The 22,777-nt window shown below is 44.9% G+C and overlaps 1 protein-coding gene and 1 long non-coding RNA gene across 5 annotated transcripts in view; one reads left to right on the top strand and one right to left on the bottom strand.

The window, feature by feature from the left end:
* SMARCA1 (SNF2 related chromatin remodeling ATPase 1) overlaps positions 1-22,777 on the bottom strand; it is a 2,556,005-nt gene that overhangs the window by 2,373,881 nt on the left and 159,347 nt on the right. Inside the window, exon 2 of one of the 2 annotated variants that reach the window (XM_078688758.1) lies at positions 8,532-8,628. In XM_078688758.1, coding sequence (XP_078544884.1) covers positions 8,532-8,537 — 6 coding nt within the window. In that variant the 5' untranslated portion in view covers positions 8,538-8,628. Of the gene's footprint in view, positions 1-7,912; positions 8,077-8,531; positions 8,629-22,777 lie in introns of those variants that run through there. The other variant, XM_078688761.1, reaches the window with a different exon arrangement.
* LOC144829532 (uncharacterized) overlaps positions 1-22,777 on the top strand; it is a 184,603-nt gene that overhangs the window by 112,336 nt on the left and 49,490 nt on the right. For all 3 annotated transcript variants that reach the window (XR_013610697.1, XR_013610695.1, XR_013610696.1), the window contains exon 3: positions 7,826-7,894. This is a non-coding gene — a long non-coding RNA (uncharacterized LOC144829532). The remainder of the gene's footprint in view (positions 1-7,825; positions 7,895-22,777) is intronic.

Here is a 22,777-nt window from a genome sequence, read left to right on the forward strand (position 1 = left end):
GAAGTTGGGTAGCGTTGTTTATGATATATTTTCTATAGGCCGCTGGATCAATTCTCTGGTAGCAGAAATTGATGGTTGCTAAGGGTAACCAAGGTAATATGTTGGTTGCTAAGGGTTACTAAAACGTTATGGTATGGAAATAGGATCGATGTTTTAACACATGTTAAGTTCGTTTTTCGTGCTATCTGTAAGCTATACCGGTATAGATTGTGTGGCGAGAAATTAGTCACGCAAGCCATCTGTTCTGTTTGTAGTGATATCGCCGAGTATCACAAGAGGTATCGCCGTGTACCATAGTGTTGTCGCCGAGCAACACAGTTTTAGGGCTAGGTGTGAACCTTGTATAGTGAGGGTTTTCTAAGAAATTAAAGCAGCATGAGAATAGGGACAAAGCGCCTTCCATAAAACTCACTGTGATAAGAGTATTAGTTATATCCGAGCTTGAGTGAAGGGTAAATTGACGTCGGTGCATGATTATCTATAAACAGGTTAGAGTCCTGTACGGGTACATGTTTCATATCTATAAACGTCGTTATTTTGCTAACGGTGCATGATCTCTATAAACAGGTGAGAGTCCTGTACGGATTTCATGTGTGTTTGAAATTAGGGAATTTTCAGTGTGAAAGTGCGAGTTTGATTTGTATTTTATGTTCAAGTGGAACTCTTAGAACTGTCACTTCGCGGTGGGTTCAGAGCAAAGCGAGTTCATAATTATACGTGTTAGAAGGGTGGGGTAAGGGTTACTCTACTGACAATTGGATATTATCCTTAGTGTGAATAGCGCCGTCTATTCCGAAGTGTGGATACTTGAATGTATGTAAACTATCCTAAATAGTGAAACGAACAGATGATGTCCTTATAGTCATTGTTAAGAATTAATTTACACTGAAAAGTGTTCTTAAAATGGCGCTGTGAAAAGATTTTGTGAAGGAGGGGTAAGCGCCAGGAGTGAGAAACGAGAAACCGCAGCTGCTGTGTACGTCACAGAGCCGCGCTGGGATTGGGTGACCTACGTCACAAGCTATATTCTGATTGGCTCTTGAGTCTCTGACGACCTATGAGCTGATTGGTCCTTCAGAAAAATTCCAAATTTATTGGTTGAGCAGAAAAGTAACGTAGCTCAACTGTCATTGGCTTGTTGGTGTGTTTCGCGCACGGATTGGTTGTTTTGCGGAACATCCCGGAAATATTTTACGAACGATTTTGTGAATTAGATTTAACTCTTAAAAATGAGTTATCATTTTAAACATGTTGAGAAAAAGCCTACATTATTTCAGAAGTTTAAGAATTTATTTTCACCTGACAAGAAAATCGAAACGCGAGGTGGTAAACTACTTCATAAGTATAAAACACCTGCAGCGTATATGGAAGGTGAATATGGATATCATACTGTCTTATGGTTTGATAGTTGGAAACGCTATACTAAGAACGACGGTGTTTTAACTTGGCCTGATGATGGTTCATTTAATGTAAAAGTCTTGAGAAATTTACGAGAGAAAATGAACGCTCTTGTTCCGAAACCGAGACCAACTCAATTTGAAGCTTTAGTTGAGTGGGAAGACGAAATGTATCAATTACAAAGAGAAGCTAGTGGAATTAAAAGACCTTCTAAAAATCCTCCTTGGAGAAGAGAAACTCATGAAGATAGATTGCGAATGTGGAGACAGGGAAACATGAGTGAAGGATTGTATTTAATTCAGGAAATGGTAATGGGTACTCCTACAGGGAAATCTATGGAAAGTGAATCTGAGGATGCAGTTATGGAAGAAATATATACAACTGCTAGAAAGAATCAGCCTTTGAGACCTCCTAGATCGTGGTCTACTCCGGTGGTTTCTACTGAAACTTCACCGAGTGCACCTCCAATTAATGAAGCTCCTAAACTTTATCCAAATAATTGTGAAATCATTGAAACTCCTAGAAGACCAGAATTTGAGAATGCTCGAAATGAAGGTAGACATTTTACAATGGCTCCAAGAGCAAGAGAAGCTCCAAAAGATTATACAAGAAAAACTGTTTAGTTGAAGAAAACTTATGTATGACATAAGGTCGAAGAAATCTTGTTTAGGGTTTTAAAAAAAAAAAAAAAAAAAAAATTTAAAAGGGGGGTGTAAATATATTTAGAATTTTAAAATTTATTTTTATTTTTGAGGCTAAAATTAACCAAAATTTTGAGGCTAAAATTAACCAAAAATGCCTTATGTTAAGGAGAGCACTTCAAAGTGTTCTGTTTTTAAAAGATGCTGTAAGATGACTCTGGTGTGTCTGCTCATTTTAATTCTGCTCTGGTTGGTTTTAGCTGTGATTATCCCTTTGGAGATGAATAGAGAATTACACAAAGTTAACATAACAAGCAAAGCTCTGGTTAGCCAAACTAAACATAGTGCGTCTGCAAAAGTTATTGATCATCAGCCTAACATTCATCAAGATAAATCAATTGGTGATTTTTCAAGTAATACATTCACAAAGCTATTGAGTGAATATGTTAAGGTAATGGATGCAAAAGACTGCTACGTCTGCGTTAAGTTACCTGCTTCTGTTTCTGAGGGAGTAACATATAATATGCTTCCTCTCACTTATGCTGTAACATGTAGTGTGTTAACTAGTTTATTTTATCAAACTGGACGTTTAGAATATTACTATTCAAATTATGATGAAATTTTTGCAAATATTAAGATTGATAATGCTTTAAATAAGCATAAGAAAGCAAAGCAAATGAGAGAATTTTTCCTTGTTACTAACGAACTTACTTATGAGTATGCTTATAAAAATAATTTAACTTGCAAATTAAGTGCTGAAGGAAAGAAATTTTTGAATATGGTTGAAGAGAGAAGAGCAATTTATAAGAGGAATGAATTAGTCAAGCAGACTAAGTCAAGTTTCTGGCAGAAAGAGGATGAGAAGTTAAATGGCAAAATGCTTGAAAATATTGCAATTCACATAGACAAACCAGTTAGTGGAAAGCTTTGCATTAGAAGAGATAATACACTTTTTGATAATTACTTTGTAGGTGCAAGTAACTGTGAAGATACTTATCAGATTTTGGGAGGTTGGGGATTCAAAGGTGGAAAAGATCCTATCTTTCCTGGGATTTATTTTGTTTGTGGTGACAAAGCCTACTACAACCTTCCAGACCATTGGTATGGAACTTGTTATGTGGGAATTGTTTTTCCTAAAGTGTTTCATGTTGACAGAGATTCAGAAGGATTGTTTAAAATTCATAATTATGTAAATAGAGTTAAAAGAGAAACTTTTACTGAAGTTCTGGGAGATATTTTTCAAGCAGTAATACCTTTTGTTGGTATAACCTTAAATGCAGGGAGAATTAGAAAATTATCCACTATAGTTGATAGATTATCAACTGACACAGCTGATGGGTTTCAATTAGTAAATGTTGAAGTTATTGCAATTAGATCCATGGTAATTCAAGATCGCCTTGCTTTAGACATACTCCTAGCAAAAGAGGGAGGAGTCTGTGGCATTTTACATGTACAACATTGTTGTACATATATACCTGACGAAAGTAAGAATATTGAAATGTACATTAAGAATATTACACAAATGCATTCAGAGATAATTCCTTTAGAAGAAGAAGATTTTACAGGGAAACTTTCAAAAAGGTTTCAAGCAATTAAAAACTGGTTTCATGATATCGGAAGTTCAATTCTTGGCAAGATTTTGGCACCTTTGATTATAATAGTATTTATTTTTATTTTGACCAAAATAGGTTGTTTGTTACATAAAAGAAAGAAACAGTTGAAAGAAAAGAAAAGAATCTATAAAATTAGAAAAGAAGAAGAAAGGGAGATCGAATTACAGGAGTTACATAGAGAGCGTTATGCTAATTCCAAAGATTATGCAGAAACAGACTTTTAGGTTTACTGATACAAATGAATTTGAATCGATTTCTTAGAAATTTAAATTACCAAAATTTTGAGTGCTGGTGTGGTGATTTGTTAATCACCAGATGAGGGAGTTGATGGAGCGAGATAGAAAACAAAATTTTGTTTAAACTCGTGAAGTCACATTTCCATAACATGAATAATAATATTAATGATTTGTGATATGTCGTGCTAATACAACTTAGATTAAACTTTACACATGGGGGGACTAACATGTGTGCTCATAAACGTGCATAATTGTTGCATCTTTTTGTTCGTGCAAAATAATAAAATAATTTATTGTTTTCGGTTTTTTTTGTCATTACTAACTGCTGCAAACTTAAAAGAAGCATGTGCTTGTTTTGCTTTCCCTTGTCTGTGTGATGTCATTTCTACTATTCTAGGTGCATATAAGTCTCATGGATTATTGAAGACTGGTAGATATAAACGCTGCTTTATTTGTTTGCATTGGCTAGGTAACATTTGATTAATCGGGTGGGTTAATTAATTAGTAAATCTTGGGGTGGATACAGAATCTACATTATTTCTTACATTAATACTTTTCTTGTGTTTGTTTTAATACTAGAAAGCATAAGTTGCCTGCTTTTGGGCCTAGTCTGCTCGAGCTACAAAATGCTGAATTTTACTTCTGCAAAAGTCATGAGACGCCCATTCTGAAATAAAATGTTCGTCAAAAGCTGCGTTCACAAAGCAAAAACTGACGTGCTATCATCATTCTGTCGGACATGGCCAAGGTCGAAAAAGAACATTTTGTCAGCCCTTAACTTGGCATCCGCGGAAGTCAATTGGAAGCAATGAGACATTTGTAACAAACCTAGGAAGCTCCTGGTTGCATGCAGAAAAGACAATGGTCCTTAAGAAAAGTGACCTAATGAAACTTTTGAAATGTGGGTGACATGTCACTTGTCACTCTCAGCCAATGGGACGTCGAAGATTTCTGAAAACTTTCCTTTGCGTAGTTTAGTTAGCGTAGAAAGGTATAAAAAGTCATGCCCTTAGGGATGGGCTGGCTGCTGCTTTCTGACTTTCCGATGAGGGTGAAGTGCTGTCGGACATTGCGTGGAGCACGTAAGAATCCTCAAAGAACTTTACTTTAATTTCTATCTATTTAGCTCAGTTAGGGATTTAGGTTTTAGAAATGCTAAACTTTATATATTCACTTTAATTTTGATTCACTTGCTTAAATTGTATTTTTCTCACGTTTCTTTACAATCATGCTTGCTTCAATGTTAATAAAATCCATTTATAAAACTATCAACCTATATACCATAATTTAGTAAATAAAATCTTACTTTTGACAAACAAGCTGGTCTTGGTTATTCAGGAGTGTAGGTTACTATTAGCTAGATCACGTCGCCAATGGTGGTCGTTTAAATGATTAGGTTTTATTCTAATGACAATATTCTTTCTGCAGATGTATAAAATTATATATAGTTTGTAGATAATGTGTATATAGATTTAATCTGACCACCTGATTCAGTAGGCCCAAAATATGTCAGGTTTATAAATGGGTCCATATTTAGTATAGAATTTTGTTTATAGGTTATGAAGTTGGGTAGCGTTGTTTATGATATATTTTCTATAGGCCGCTGGATCAATTCCACCATCTATCATCATGCGGCTGCATAACAAATCCGAGCAGACAGGCTGGTGTGGGGGCGCCTGGCAACAGCAGGAATCAAGGGGACGATGCTGCCTATCGCCTCCATGGGTCCCCTCTGTGTGCCTCCGGTGCTGCTGGTGTGTGAGTACCTCTACCCAGGCTGCAGTCCCCACAGCTCTCAGATCCGGTTCACCGCCATCAGGGCAGATGGTCAAGAGTTGTGTCGGGTGTGCCTGTCTCACTAGGTACTCCAACACTGTTGCAGTGCTTGGTGTGGGTTCAGTCAGAGAAATGAAACAACTGTCTTTCCCAGTTGCCCTCGAGTGAATAGAGAAGCCTTCTCCATGTACCTGCAGACACTGCATTTGTGACAATCCATCCTCACATGATGCCACAAGGTCTGAAACGAGGCAGGGCTATGATGTGTCTATTTGACTCAAAAGGAGTAGATTGGACTAGACTTGGGAAAGTCACAAGGTGTGCCCACCACTTGATGCTGCGGCAGAAGGAAGAGAGAGCCTACCTTCCCCAAGGACCCTTTTGTGATAGCCATCTCCCCATAATATGCAGCAATGACGAGAGCCTAAGTTATGCCTTCCATACTGTCCTGTAGATCTTAATGTGCAGATTGTCCAAAAGAAGTTAAACACTCGACAGTTCTTGCATTGGTCACAGGTGGGAGGGTGCGTAGCAGACAGGCAAATACTCAGGCAGGAAACTCTTGATCAATCCCACAGTTAGGCTAAGCAACCTTACAATGGTCAGGGGAGATTTCTTCAATAAAGCACACATGGCCAGAGGGGTATGTGCACTTATAAAAACACCATTAAGTCAGATGCCACATGAGTTAGGAACACATAGCCAATCAGGACCTAACACATGTAGTGATCACATGCTCCCCATGCCGGACATCTGGACATGGTATCCACTGGCCACAGTGTCCACATGTGGTTGAGAACCACCTGTAGTAACTATTTGACCATTAATTTATGTCTCCATAGCTAGCGACCAACACCGTAAACTTTTATGACCTGTTGTATTTTGTATATAATAAGAGCATCTACCAAGTGTAAATTGCGACAGTCCTCGGACTTCGTGCTGTATCTGTTCTCCCGGCCATAATGTTTATTTAAACAAACTGCAACTGTTTTGCCAAACGCCTCTAGTCTTCTTTTTTGTCTTAAGATTTCGTACTAAGCAATGAAATCACAAGGGAAAATTACACAATTAAAACAAGAAACCATGTCCAGTTGTCCCTTTGAGGAATTCAGTGGTAGCCCATGCTGAAGTGGTTTGAGTTCAAGACTTTTACAGTAGCGCAGAAATCCATCTGAAAAAGGGGAAGAGTTCCCGCAAGTACCATGTACTGGTTTTTAAGCAATGTCCTATTTATTCTCTTCTCACTAAGAGTGATGATGAGGCAGGGAATGCAGAAAGTCTTTTCCAAGTATGCCAGATGGAGAAGAAGCATTCTAGTTCAACCTAATGCTGTGTATAGTGTTGTAAAGCACATTAACAATAATAATTTGAATCAAATTTATAATAACAACAATGAAAATGCTAACTATAACAAGGGTAATTAATGCTACTATGACCACTATCACTACTTCTACTACCAACACTGATAATAAAGAAATGATGATAGTAATATTGCTACAACCAATACTTTTCCCACTGATATTAATACTAATAAAAATATAATAAAAGCATCAACAGTAGTAATAATATTAACAATAATAATAAATAAGGCTAATATTAATAATACTAAAACCAATATTACCACTGATACTAACATTAATAAAAAGATAATAACAGTATCAACAGTACTTCTAAAATTGCCAACAATAATAAATTAATATTACTGCAACCAAAATAATAATTATAGATATAATGATGAGGATGATAATAATTCGAAATATTATAATAATGACATCAACACTACTATTCCGATTACTGCTAATAATAATCAGGATGAGGAAGTGCCTGCCTTGCCATTCATTCTCCTTGTTTTATACAGTCCATCTGCACATTTACTAGTAGAATTGTGGATACAACATTGCAATTTGCAGTTACTGCTTCTTGTCAAAATGTTGTATGCATTCTCAATATGACTTAACAATCATAGGCAAACATCAGAAGGTCTGGGTTTAGTGTGCCAAAACATGTAAACATAAGCAATCACAAATCTTTTGGATGCACAAAACCTTTGCACAAAGTGGGACAAAAAGTAGCAAAAAATAATTGCTTTCTCGAAAGAATGCATATGTCAGATAAAGAACTGAACGTGACACATAACATTATTATTAAATGTGCTTTGCAGATGCAGAATTGTCCAATGGAAGCACTTCCTGTAAGGTGGAATGATACATCAAACAGATAATAGCATGAGGTAAGAGAATAATTCTACCTTGGGTGGAGGTCCATCCACTCTGTGTATATTTTAAAGAATCGAAATCAATGCACGGTAAAGATATTCGATGTTACTTTACGCCAGATCAAAAAATACCATCCACCAGTTGTAATTTCCTAATGATACATTAGATGGCAGTGTTTCATTCCAGTCTACAACTTTGTCATACTCTGCTTCTCACGGGGGCATTATCTAATTTAATTTGAAATAACAATATAAAGACTGTTTACTTCTATCTAATTTTTCACATTTTTTTATGTTTTGAGAAATCAAAAATCTTAAGTATTTGCTAAACATGTGGCACAACTAGAAATGACTAGAAAACGCAAATGAAAAAGATGGCCGGTGCCAGCTTCCTCAAGTGGTAGAATGCTTGCTGGTGAAGACTAAACACGAGTTACACTGTGATTTCTTAGGAACATTTCCTTTAAACATTTGTGATAACCCTATATCACTGAAAAATGCACACGACTTTAATGTTGGCGAAAGATGATATTACAACAAAACTTGGCAATTGGTAAAGAATTCGATTTGGTAACAAAAAGTCTTTCACTATGATAATGGGTGGGAAGTAACCATAATTCAACCACAGAAAAGAGAAAACAATCCAACTCACCAACATTTGACTAACATCAACGTCAACTTTTCATCCAAGGTTTTAGAGTATAATGGAGAAAGTGTTTTGGGGTAGCATGCAATCTGAGGATGTAAACCTGTAAAAAGAAAACATTATTTTTACGTGAGATAATATTTTTGATAGGCTCTAGAATCAGTCATACAGTCTGTCTGCCGCTAGGATTAAGTTTTGGAGGGACGGTAATGTCCTCTGCATGGTATTTGGGCAAGTACCCTTGCCCTGAGTGCCGCCCTGCATGTGTAATTTGGTATTTCATACATCTCTCCTAAACCATGGAATGACCTCACACTCCACCTCAGAGCCTCCTGTATTCTTGATTTCCGTGAGAAGCTGAAAACCTGGCTTTTCCATTAACCAACCTACCATACGCAGGGCTAGGTACACACACCTGCTCTGCGCCAGGATACCCTAGTGGGTGATAGTGTGCTTTACAAATACACATAACATAATATTCTGACTTTTATCCATTTAATCTAGTGTGTCCGCAAAGCCTATGCCTCTCTCTGACAATGCCAGGTCTAGGTCTTGTCCTTTGACCTGGAGTGGTGCACCAAGCATATAATCAGAGTTGTCATCAGACTAATGTCCCTGTCTTGAGTTTAGTAGATAAGGCAGTTGTTGCTGCCTATTGTGTTTTGTGATTTCCCTTATTTGATCTGCCCTTTTTTATCTGAGTTACTGAGACTGTTGCGTACTGGTCCCTCCCAAGTAAACTCCCACTGCTACATGAAAACTCGGAACCTTGATCTGACATCCTATGTAGATGTCAAGTTTGTGTAAAGTATGCACGTAGTACATGTTTGATAGAAGAATGCTAGGTTTTTCTGAAACTGATTATTAAAGTCGGTGGGACCCATTTTGAATGCCCCTGGTTTAGCACAGCGCAAGATATGGGGGCGAGGACAGCTTCTCCAGACCGTGACACCGTATGCCATCACACACTACGCACACGCTTCCACGACGCAGGTATCCAAGACAAGGCCCTGGACTGGACCACCTCCTTCCTCTCCGGCAGAACTCAGAGAGTACGCCTCCCCCGTTCCGATCCGATGCCTCCGAGATCATCTATGGCGTCCCTCGAGGATCTTTCCTCAGCCCGCCGCTGTTCAACGTCTACATGGCTCCACTAGCACGCATCACCCGACAGCACGACCTCAACATAATCTCCTACGCCGATGACACTCAGCTGATCCTCTCCCTCACCAAGGACCCCGCACTGAAAAATCCAACCTCCATCGGGGAATGAAGGCCGTGGCAGACTGGATGGAGGACAGCCGCCTCAAACTGAACACAGACAAAACGGAAATCCTCATCCTCGGGTCCAACCCCTCCGCATGGGACGACTCTTGGTGGCCCACGTCACTGGGGTCCTCCCAGCCCCCACTGACCACGCAAGCAACCTGGGAGTCATCCTCGACTTGAAACTCTCCATGACCAAACAAGTCAACATGGTCTCCTCCACCTGTTTCAACACCCTTCGCATGCTCCGCAAGGTCTACAGATGGCTCCCGACAAACGCGAGGAAAACAGTCACCCAGGCCCTAGTCAGCAGCAGACTCGACTACGGAAACGCCCTCTACGCCGGAGCCTCGTCCAAGCTTATCAGTAGACTACAGAAAATCCAGAATGCCTCGACTCGCCTGATCCTCGACGTCCCGCGCCGTGACCACATCACCCCCCACCTGAGGAACCTGCACTGGCTCTCCGTCGAAAAAAGAATCTCCTTCAAGCTCCTGATCCACGCATACAAGGCACTCCACAAAACCGGCCCAGCCTATCTCAACAGTCGACTCTCCTTCTACGTACCCAACAGGAAACTCCACTCTGCCGACCACACCCTGGCAACGGTCCCACGCATCCGGAGAACCACTTCTGGAGGCAGATCCTTCTCCCATCGCACCGCCAGGACCTGGAACACCCTCCCCCTCTACCTGCGACAAACCGAAGACCTGCTGACCTTCAGGAGACAACTCAAGACCTGGCTCTTCGACCAATAGCAGCTGACCCCACCCCCCTGTGGCTTGGAACCCTCACGGGTATGTAGTGCGCTTTACAAGTTATATGATTGATTGATTGATTGATTGATTGATTGTTACCTGCATTCCTGTAGCTGATGGGTGGAGATCCAGACACAGAAGTGATGAGGATGGAGACAGAGCTACAGTGGCAACTCCTCCACTATGGCGGAGAAGCGTCGCCCCACTGCTTTTAAGCAGTGCAAATAACGAAACATAAAATGATAATAACGTTGAGTTATTATCATTTTATGCTTCGTGCTGCTTTACGGGTGGGTGGGCGGGGCTTCTCTGCTCTCGGAGCAGGGCAGGGGAGGAGTGCTTTGCCCACTCTTAAGTGCGCAATGACTGCTTGGTCTGCCCTCTCGAGCCTCCCAAAATAGTCATGCACACTTTCCTTGTTCTCCATGCAGGCTGCATTACAGCTTGCATGGAGAACTTGCCCACCCCTCCATCCCCTGGCTGAGCGCCGTTTCACGGCACTCGGACCAGTCACAACGCTGCATTGCAGCATTGTAATTGGTCAGGGGAGCCTGTGATCTTACGAATCACAATGCTGCAAGCCATGCCGGCCGCCACTGCAGAGCTACCTTTATAAAGTCCATAAAAACCTTGTTAGCAAGAAGCAGCTCATTAGTTCTTCTTGAGTGCTGTAATTTGGTAGATGGTAAAGGGTGGGACTGCTGATATAATTGTGCAAGTATAGAAAGTCTCTAGGTCAGGCCTGTCTGCCACTGATTACTGCTTCAGAGAGGCTCCTGAGAGCCTGGTGCTGAAGCCTCACACTGCATTTTGTCCATCTTGTGGGTGATCCAATTTGAAGACAAGTGCTGTAAAACAAAGGCTGTCTCTGGAGGGCAGCCTAAGAAGTACACTTATATGTGAACCACTTTAAACTGGTTCTGAAATTTTAATACGGCATACACTTTACTTTAGTTAATTGCATTTCATTGGCTGCACTCTGTGATCAAATGTTTGTTAATAAATCACCCATTATAAGCAAGCTGTGAATTGGAACTCAGCTTATATTACTATCCGTCCTAGCAAATGCCGACTTAAAGTTTACGAAACATGACAGTAGTCTTTGTTGTCAAAGTGTATAAGTGAAAAGAAAGTGACCATCACCCACTCTGTTGTGAAATAGTGAGAGCTCCCCCAAAAATCTGTGAAAAAGTTCTACCGCAAGCAATGGATTACCCTAAACATCTGACTACAAAACTAACTGATGAATATATAATAAAATTAGCCAGTTCTCAACAAAATCTTTCCTCTGAGGTAGCATGAAACCAGAGGGTCCCTTGGTTAAGTTAGAAAAGGGCAATAGAAGTTTACAAGGCGGGGGTAGTAAGCAAATGGGTTGGTTTGATTCTGTATGTAGGGGGAAAAAAAGGATACTGAGGCGAGAAGAAAGAAGTATGAGGTTAAGGTATGATCAGGAGGGTTTTAACAATTTGCTAAACTTGAGGAAAGAATACAAAATGTTAGTGAGATCCAAGAAAAGGAGCTTTAAAGAAAAATGCTGGTCCTACTTATTGGAACTATAGAAACAAAAAATATTAAAGAGTTATGGAAGCTGATTCAAGATGCATCGGGTCAGTCCCCGGGAACCTTGAGTTGTGTAGTCGATGAGGCGTCCTGGGAAGAGCACCTAAGCCAATTATATATGGCTAGGAATGTGCTAGAGTTAAGAGAGGAAAGAATCCCTAAGTGGTGGGTAGCAAAATAACTAATCCCCCTATGCTCCACTAAAAACGTGAAGAACACTATCAGGAAGTTAAATCTAACCTGTGCGGCAGGGCCAGATAACTTACCTGCAGTTATAATTAAAACTGAGCTGAACTGGTGGGTCCAATTTTTGTCTAAGATGTTTACCGCTGTATAAACCTCAGGCACTATTCCAAAATCATGGAGGGGAGCAGTGATCAGGTCTTTGCATAAAAAAGGGGCCAGAAAGGACCCAAAGAATTATAGACTAATTAACCTACTAGATTTTGGTGTGAAAGTGTTCTCTAAAATAATTTTGGGCAGAGTAAAGGACTGGGTTGAGTTACATGCGATTGTCCCAGTGGAACAAGGAGGGTTTAAGGAGGGGCACTCAATCCTCGACCATTGCTTTGCATAGTGGGCTTTAACGCGGAAGTCAGTAGAACAGCAGGGGAAATTATACTGCTGTTTTGTTGACTTCCGGGCTGCTTTTGATCTGGTAGATAGAGAATGCCTATGGGAGACGTTAAAAAGTTATAATATTCCTGAAGAACTCCCAGTAGTCATTCAAGAGCTGCATAATGAGAATTGGGCACAGGTGATTACAGATACAACAGGGGGTTTGACACATGAGATAGCAATAAATAACGGCCTAATCAGGGCTGCGTATTGGCACTTCTTTTTTCAATTTTCCTTGCTGATTTGCCTTCCGTTTTAATGATTAAAAGAGGTGCAAGCTCAAAGGTAAATGGTAAGCATTTGCCCTGCTTACTGTATGCAGATGATCTAGTTATTCTAGATCAAACAGAGCTAGGTCTGCAAAGAAAATTAAATGCATTTGATACATATTGTACATCCAAACAGTAAATATGGAAAAAACAAAAATATTGTGCTTTGGAAAGAGAGATCAAAAATGCAGTTGGTTCCTGGGGCAAACACAATTAGAAGTTGTTAATGAATACAAATACCTGGGAATCTGGTTTGACAAATCTTTACATTGGGGCACGCACTTACAGGCCCAGAAAACAAAAGGCTTGGCGTCAGTTTGTGGGTTGAAAAAATGTAACAGTAATTATGGAGCTATGTCGCATAGACCCATGCTGAAGGCCTTCAATGCAATGATCCCTCCTCAAATGCAATATGGAGCAGACATTTTGTGTTTAGGGGGGAAATGCTCCTGGGACAGTGAGGAAGGGAAATGTGTTAAAACCCTGCTGTCATTGCCCAGCTCATCAATGATACAGGCCATTAGGTTAGCACTAGACTTGGTAGCATGGAACATACAGGCTCAAGTAAACTTATGTAGATTTTGGAAATGGCTAGGGTCAGGGGAAGAGGAGAAAGTGTCACATTGGTGTATGAGGGAGATTCAACAGAGTGAACTAAAGTGGGCAAAAGCAATAAGAAAGAAACTTCACTACATCTGTGAAAATTTGAAGGTAAAAATTGACCCTGTGTCATTACTTATTGAAGAACAAAAGAGTGTTCTAAAATCCTTGGGGAAGGAAAGGTCTAGACAAATTGATATGGACTACCTGACACAAAAAGAGTCTGTAAATTTTATGTGAAATACCTGGAGAAAGGATAATTGGTACCCGTATTTAGACACCTTACCAAATCAATGGTTGAGAATTGAATTGTTAAAGGTGAGAGTAGGCATTAATCCCGCAAATGCAAATGAGAAAATAAAAAGTATATTAATGGATGGGGATGGTAAATGTACGTGTGGGATGGGCATGAAATGTTCATGTGTATATATCCTAATTGTTTTTACGGACAGTTTTTAAAAAATACAGTATAAGGTCAAGGATGCAAGCAATTGAGCTCCTCATTCATATGCCGTTTCTTGATATTGCTATTGCATTGGCAAACTTTATCCAAGCCGCAAAGAGATACCTTATGGAATAGGAACTAAATGTAGAATTGTAGTTGTTAACTGCAGTTACTAAATGTTTGATTATTTATTTGGATCTTGTTTTTATTAATTGAAACTAGGAAAACATGTTTTATGACTGAAAGAAATAATGAATTTGGAATAGTCCCTGAAGTTGGTTTTATGGTTCTTTTATAGAATTTTTATTTATTGTTTTTAGCTGTTTTATGGTGTTTATGTAGTGTAAAGGCCAATGGTCATAATAAACTTATTTTTGACTTGTCAAACTGTTTTATGTTTTGATCTTGATGCCCAAGAATGAACCAAGGTCCAGTGTCATTCTTTAGCATCCAAACAAAACTGAAAAGCGAAGAACAACGTTCATTCTACCTGTGTTAATGCTGAGCCAGAAAAAAGTTACAACGTTCTTTTATTTTTAGCTATCTCAGTGTAGTATCCTCTAAATTAAACGTGTACTGCTAAGAAGAAAGAAATGTTACCATTCATTAAAAAATGGATGTGCAGTTAATATCGTCTATTGAGTCTAGCCAGGGACATGCAGTACTTTCATGTAATCTGTCAATAGCAGCAATACACTGCCTTCACATTAATTATAGGAGTAATCACCAGGATTCTGCACAATGTTCCCACGAGACAGAATTTACCATGACTGACTTAGCGCAAATACCACAAAGTAATGTCAGAGACTAAAATAAAAACACTCTTGAACATCCCTCGAAATGTACATTGTCAGAGCTGTATGCTGCGACAGTACCACTTGCCCCTCAATGACCCTCCTATTGGGCCTCTCACACCACCACCCACTTCCCAAGTGTCACCAAGGGTGGTAGCCTCAGTGCCTCTCAACCCCCCTTCATTATCTCACAAGCTGCCTCCCCAGTAACTCACCCTAGCAGCTCCCACATTTGGCGCTCACCATTTTAACGTCCCACAGGGTGCCACCAACCCAGGCCCTTACTCAAAGCTTCCATTGCCCCGATGCCTTCCTCCACCTCTCGGTCATCAATCACCCTGCTGAACATACCATTTTTTTTTTTGTAAAACAATTTTTATTGCAGAGGAGAATGTTAGGTATACAATATACACGTATATGTGTCAGCGGGATCTCAAGTATTTCTCCACCACGGGACATTGCGTACACAGCCTCATTACCCACATCCCGGAGGTTGGGTGGCGTATATACCTTCAGCATTTCGCCCCATTTCCCTATTACAGTCATTCTCAGTGATCTACCGCTCTCAACTTTTTTTTCCAAACCTATAGTTCCACATCGTCTAGCAGTAGAGTATGAACCCTCTTCAACATTTAAATCAGTTTAACTGTCCCCCCCTCCCTGTCCCCCTGGTGCCTGTGCCAATATACAATGGTCGGAAACGTGGTTGAGTTGGTAGTTCTAGGATTATGAAGTCGATTATTAGGTGTGTGTGTCTGGTGTTAGTGGTGGGTCCAATACCGCCTCCCCCGGGGTCTCCGAGTCTACTAATTCCTCCTCTTCTTCACTCTCCCCTGTGTTGTCTCTAAGTGCCTGGACTAGGGTCTCCCATGCTAGCGCCGCTTCCTGAGCTTTCTCATCTGCTTTACGCCTGGCCATCTGGTATCTAAGCGTGCTCTCTGCCGCAGCCCATTTCAGAAATTCGTTCATCCATTTTTGACGTGTTGGTGCCGTCTTAGACTTCCAACCCTTGGTGAGCTCCCTCTTAGCAATAAGTAGACCCATGTCTATAAATTTACTCGACAGCTTGGTTTTGCGTGTGTGTGGAAACCAGTGGAGCAGGACAACCGCGCTGTCATAGTGCAGGACTCTGTTTGTAACCTCATTTAAGGTGTCCCCCACCCCTGTCCAGTAGTCTTGCAATCGCGGACAGTCCCTGAGCATGTGAATTAAGTCAGCATCTGCTAGTGCACACCTGGGGCACGCTGCATCCTCAGCGCCAAAGTATTGGGCTATTTTATTCGGAGTGAGGTAGGCCCTATGAAGAATGTAAAGGTGTATCAATTGGAAGCGGGCGTTCCTGGTGCTGTTCCTAGCTCTCTGAACCAATTGGGACCATGTTTTGTCAGGGATTTATTTTTGCAGATCAGTCTCCCAGTGTGTTTTGAGGCGCGTCAGCGGTGGCATGTTGGTCGTGCTCAATCTGGAGTAGAGACACGTAACCGCCTTGAATGTTCCTGCCGTCATCATCGTGTATTGGCACGCCGGTGAAGTGTCAGGTTCAAGCAGTCCCTCACCCCAATGTGCCTGAATAGATCTCACAACCGCCGGGTGCAGTAAATAGTCTCCTCGTGGGAGATCGTATTGCTCCTGTAGAGTCTGGTATGGCGTTAGCACCCCGTCAGTATATAGGTCTCCCACCATCTGCAGACCCGCCTCCTCCCACAACTGGAGGTTCGACCAATCCCCTCCATGCGGAAGCGCCGTTATCATCCCTATTGGAGCTCTGGCACATATTGGTGACCAGGACCGGCACGCTTTTGCATGCGGTTCCAGCATAGCCGCAGCGTCCTTTCTTCGTGGGTCAACCCTCTGAGTATTAATTTCTGCTGTAGGGTTATGTACGCCAACACATGGCGGGGGGTACCCACGTCTCTCTCTTGGTCAGGCCCCCGGTACACTCTTGCCACCTCCTGCGTGAAGAATTGCAGTTGTGCAGCCAGGTAATAGAGCTCAAAGTCTGGGACCGCTAATCCGCCCCGATCTTTCGGGCGCATCAGCGGCGCCAGTGCTATTCGCCGCCTGCCTGCTCCCCACAGGAAGGACACTATGCTAGACTTCAGGCGCTTGAACATTTCTCCCGGTATCCATACAGGGAGGGTCCTAAAGAAGTACAATAATCGTGGCAGGGCGATCATTTTGAGGAGGGATACTCGTCCCGTCAGGGATAGGGGGAGGGTAGCCCAGAAGGACATGTTGCCTTTCAACGCTCGAACGCATCGACCGATGTTCCCGTCCAATAGGGTGGCGGGTTCGTGGTAGATGTAAACCCCGAGGTAGTGCAGACAATCAGGTTCCCATCGCACGTCAAGGTTGGTCGATGGACATTGCTCCGCTTTCCGGAGCGGAAATAGGCAAGTTTTCGCCCAGTTCACTTTTAGGCCTGAGATTTCTCCGAATCTCGTTAGTAGATCCTCCGCACCCTTAACCGCTTCTCCGGCATTATCTAGGAATAGCAGAAGATCGTCCGCGTACAGCGATATATAGTGGTGGATCCCTCCAGCTTCTAGTCCGTAGTAAGCGTCCCCCCTTCTGGCCAGTGTCGCAAATGGCTCCATCGCCAGAGCAAACAATAGAGGAGACAGCGCACACCCCTGTCTTGTTCCCCTGTTCACCTCGTAGCGATCCGATATTAAATCTCCTACTCTCACCCTAGCGCCTGCCGAGGCATAAAGCACTTTGGTCCATTGTATATAACCTTCTCCTAGACCAAAACACTGCATCACTTTATAGAGGTAGTCCCAGTCCAGGCTATCGAAAGCCTTTTCAATGTCTACCGACAGCACCATAGGGGCTCGTGCGGTCGGTGGAGGGTCCGCTACTAGCCTAAGCAGCCTGCGAATGTTGTGGGACGTATTTCTAGTGGGGATGAAGCCAGACTGATCCCCATGAATCAGGCCCTGCATATGGGCTATCAGTCTTGTGGCTAGGATCGTGCTTAAAATTTTATAATCCGTCGTCAGCATTGACAAAGGGCGGTACGACGCCGGATCCGAGCTATCTCTGCGCGGTTTTAGCAAGGGGATCATAATCGCCTCACACATCGATTGGGGCAACTCGCCCTTCTCTTTGGCCTCGTTATATATAATTCGTAGTCTTGGGGTCAGTAAGTCCATATACTTCGCGTAGAACTCAATAGGCAACCCATCCATCCCTGGCGTTTCGTTACGCGCCATTCTCTTTATGGCCCCCCTAATTTCCGCGAGGCCGATCGGTCCCCCGATGGTTTTAGCATGTTCCGGTTCTAGCCGAGGCAGCTGGATCTCTGTTAACAAAGCGTCCGTCGCCTCGGGTCGAGCCTCTAAACCCCTTCTGTATAAGTTGTCATAATATTCCTTGAAGCACTTCACTATGTCTAGTTGGGTGTTGTACACTTCCCCGCCCAATCCTTTCAGGGACAGTATCGGGGTTGTGCCCCTATTGGGGTTGGCCAGCCAGGCCAGCAGTGTCCCTGTTTTATCCCCTTCGGCGAGGGCCGTAGTCAAATAAGATTTGTAATCAAAGCTGCGTAGGCGCTCTATTTCAACAGCCACCGCTTCCCGCGCTGCACAAACCCTATCTTGCAATTCGGGGTGGTTGGGTCGCGATTTCTCGGCTTCCCGCAATGTCTGCTCAGCCTTGTCTAAGTCCTCTACTAATGTCCGTCGCGCCCCCGCAAATTTCCCTATACAGTGTCCCCTTACTACTACCTTGAATGCATTCCATTCAGTGGCTCTTGAGGAGGTAGTCTCCTCGTTTTCTGTGAAGTATTGTGTGATTCTGGTTTCCAAGTCTGCGCTGAACGGCTGGTCATCCAACGTGTCCGGCCGGAGCCGCCACGTCGGGATCGGCGTAGTCCCGTTCATCCAGGCTAGGGTGAGCAGTAGGGGGTTATGATCTGATATCGAGCGTGTGAGGTATTCCGTACGGGCAATCATCGGTAATACCTGCTGGGAGCATAGGAATGCGTCTATACGGACGTGGAGGTCGTGCATGCTAGAGTAGAAGGAATAGTCCCTCTCTACAGGGTGTTGTATACGCCACACATCAGTCAGGTCCCATTGCTCCTGCCAGTTCGATCTGTGTTTCGCCAATCTATGTACTGGGGAAGCGTGCAGTGGTGGGTGTGATCTATCTAAGGTGGTGTCCTCGATAGAGTTGAAGTCTCCCCCCATCAAGACGGGGCCAGCGAAATAGGCAGCTAAGTGTCTGGAAAGTTTAGTGAAGTACACCGCTTGTTCAGCGTTAGGCGCATAAACGCCGCAGAGAGCGATATCACGGCCCCTAAGTAATCCCTCAACAGCTACAAATCGTCCCTCTGGGTCCACGGTGTGCCTAGTGACTTGGAAGGGGACCCCGGCTCGAATCCAAATTAACACCCCCCTGGCAAATGCTGAGTACGTGGTATAGAACAGGTGACCCCTCCACCTCCTTTGTAGTGCGGCCCCTTCTTTTTTAGTTAGATGAGTCTCCTGCAGGAAGGCAATGTGAACCCCCTGCGGACCAGGTAAGAATGAACTTTGTGCCTTTTAGTCATTGAGTTCAGACCCCGCACATTCCAGGACACACATTTTAACGATCCCACACTATCCATTATCCCGATGGTGTCGGTTATGAGCCCTGACCAACTGTGGCCAGACACCAGGAATGACATCTCTCCCACCCGTCCCCAACAGTCTCTCCCCCCCCTTACCCCGCACTCTGTCCTCTCCCAGCTCTGCCCCTCCCCCCTTCTCCCGCCCCTGTCTTGAGGAACCCCAACGTCTCCAGACATCCTCCCCCCTAGAACAGGACCTAACTGCGAAAGAGTTACCCCCGTCCAAACAATTGAGCAACGTGCTCTCAAAACTTCCTACTCCGCAGTCTGTACTGCGGCGGCCTTATGGGCCTCTGGGCGCGTGAACTAGCCTCCGCTATGGAATACATCTCCCTATTCCCCCGCCCCTCAATATTCATCCAGACTCACGTTAGTCCAGTTTTACGTTGGCCTGCTCAAGTGATCGGCCACGCCATATCAGCCAAACTGTCGTTGTCAGACCCCCCATGGTTCGTGGTTTAGCTGCCGAATATTTCCTCCGCTGTTTGTGGTGTTACTGTTGGACCCCTTATGCTGTCCACCTCCGACAGTTCGGTTTCCGATCCCGTTCTCCTTCCCTCCGAGTTCGTTTCTCTCCCCAGCTGCGACGACACCACGCCTGAGACCTCCTTCACCGCCTGCAGTGCCGCTTGCCGCTCCTCTTCCGTCTGTGATTCCGTCGGTTTTTTCCGGTGTTGACCACGTTTCCGAAGCCGCTTGGATCGACGCACCGAGCCCTGTTGGAACTCCTCCTCTGCTCTGAACCGGGCCCCATCTGTTCCAGCCTTGTAAGAGTCCCACCAAGACCATGCATCCGCCGAAGATGTAAAGAACAGGGCCTTTCCATCCATTGAAACTCGGAGCCTTGCCGGGAATAACAGTGAGTATTGCAGACCCTCCGTACGTAGTTCCTTTTTAAGGGACAGGAACGAGGCTCGTAGTTTTTGAGTTTCGAAGGTGTAGTCCGAGAACAACGTGACTTTACTGTTATCGACCTGAAACGGTCCCGCGTCCCTCACTCGTTGCAGTACCCAGTCTCTGTCCCTGTAGTGGAGCAATTTAATCACCACCGGTCGCGGGGGGAGCCCCAGTTTCGGGGGCCTGGCAGGTACACGATGTGCTCTCTCCAATGTGAAGAAGGGGGACAGTCCTTCCGGTGCCACCGCTGTTCGCAGCCAATTGTCTAAGTAACCCATTATGTCCGTCCCCTCTTTCTTCTCCGGAAGGCCCACCAGGCGTACACTGTTCCGACGGCTGCGGTTTTCCGCATCCTCTGCCCGCCTTTCCAGTGTCTGGATGCGGTCCAGGGCGTCCGTGAGTTTGCCTTCCAAAGCCTTTTGTCCTGGCACAATGTCTTTTAGAGTGATTTCCACTTCTTTGACCCTATCGGCTAGTTTCCCATGGTCGGCTCTCAGGAGTCCCAGGCTCGTTGACACCTGAGCTATGTCATGCTGCAGAGCGCCCTTCGTGGCTGCATTAGCTTCTAGGATTTTGTCTTGCATCATTTGCAACTCTGAATGGGGTTGTTGCACGTCGTCTGGAGCCTCCGTGGCCGGTCCCCCATCACCTTTGGGCCCTTTCGGTTTCCCCATGCTGCCTCCGGGTTAACAGCCGGCCTAGCCTGGGCAGATCGCGATAGATAGTCCACTCGGCCGGAGGTGAGGCCGCAGCCTTCAGTAGGAGCCGTCACTGTCCTGGCAGTCGCGACCTGTGGTCCGCGCGGTTGGGGCCTACTCGCCAGTGGAGGTAGTTGTGCTCCAGGGTTCCTGTTGCTGTACTCGTGCGTATCTCCCTCAGTATCGTGGAAGGGGTGTCTGTGGCCACTCTTCTCTCTGAAGAGGTCCTGTTACGATCATGCTCGCTGCTGTCGTTCGGGTCTGGGTCCAGCGCCGCACCCCAGGGCGGTTCTCCTGTAGTCCTACTCTCCCCGTGGGTAGCTGCGCTAGGAGCCGCCGTGCCGGGCCTCCGGATCTATACTCTCGCTCGCTGGCGGGAGCGGACCCCCCCGCTGGGGAGTCGGGCCGTCACTCCGGGAAAGGATCAGCCAGTCTCCGTTGCCGCTCAGTGCCTAGGCCGCACACCGGACCGGTCCAGTGCCGCCAGCCAGTCGGCACCTCTCCCCTGATCTGTGGTCTCGCAGCCCGTGGCCGAGTGCAAGGCCGCGAAAGGTGGTGGGGCGCACAAGTACCAGCTCACCTCACTGCTAGAGCACCGCTCCGTCGGTCAAAGCAGGGCTGGGCGTCCCTCCGGAGGGGCGCAGGGTTCCGCGTCCCACTACAGGAGCCCCCAGGAGTAGACCCCTGGAGTGTGTCTACGGGGCGCCCGGGCCCAGTACCAGGACCGAGGGCTCCTCACATAGTTTAGTAGCGCCTGTTGTAGGCTGGTCGGGGCTCCCACCAAGTCTCACGGGGTGAGGCAGACGGGCTCTGGGTAGGTTCTGCGTAACGTCCTCCGTTCCTGCCCTCACTCCTTCAGGGACCCCATCTGCCGTTTGCCGCCACTGCCCCCGTACCTCCGCAGGTCCTCAGCGAAGACCCGCCCAGGTCGTGAGCACGTCAACTCCTCCGCTGCTCACTCGGGGCTCCGCTCACTTTTTCCCCGCAGCGCTGACGCGCCAGCGTCGGAGGGGTTGCAGGCCCACAAGCCGGGGCGTCGATTTTCGGGCTCCACGGGGCCGGAGCCACCACCGGGCACTCCGGCTACGCACACGCCCCTTCACAGTCCGCTGCCGCCGGGGCGCTTCCTGGGGGTAACACCCGCCTCACAAGTCCGCTGGTCACCTGTAGCCGCGCCCCGGGCCTCTGCCGGCGACAGCCCGCTGTCCTCCGCCTCCTTACGCCGCCATCTTGCGCTTCGACCTCCCGGGCTCTGCACAGCTCGTAGCGCTGGTTGTGGCCGTTCTGCTTGCTAGCCACTCAACCGGAGCAGGCGCCGATGGAAGATGCGGAATCGACCCGAATTTCTCGGGGATTCCACTTATAATTCCGGATATTTTACAGATAAATGGGCCGAGGGCCGGGAGCCTCACTAGGCTGCGTCCGCTCGCATCGGCTGCTAGCCACGCCCCCTCCTGCTGAACATACCATAATGTATACATGTATAACCACCTCCACCACTCTGAAGTAAGCTACCAGGCTGCACATATCGATTTACACATTTCCTACAACAGTAACTAAAAGTTGAAATTGGGTGCAGTAATTGCCCAGGGAAATGCTGCTCCCTTTCAGTAACTGTATTTTCCCTAAGTTTTTGAATCTGATATTTCCACCCCACTTGTAACAAGGTGCTTACTTTTCAAGACACAGACATACTCTTTTTATTTTTATTTTAGAGTTTCCAAAATCA

The sequence above is a fragment of the Lissotriton helveticus genome, chromosome 4_1 (assembly GCF_964261635.1).
Source record: "Lissotriton helveticus chromosome 4_1, aLisHel1.1, whole genome shotgun sequence".
Lineage (NCBI taxonomy): Eukaryota > Metazoa > Chordata > Amphibia > Caudata > Salamandridae > Lissotriton > Lissotriton helveticus.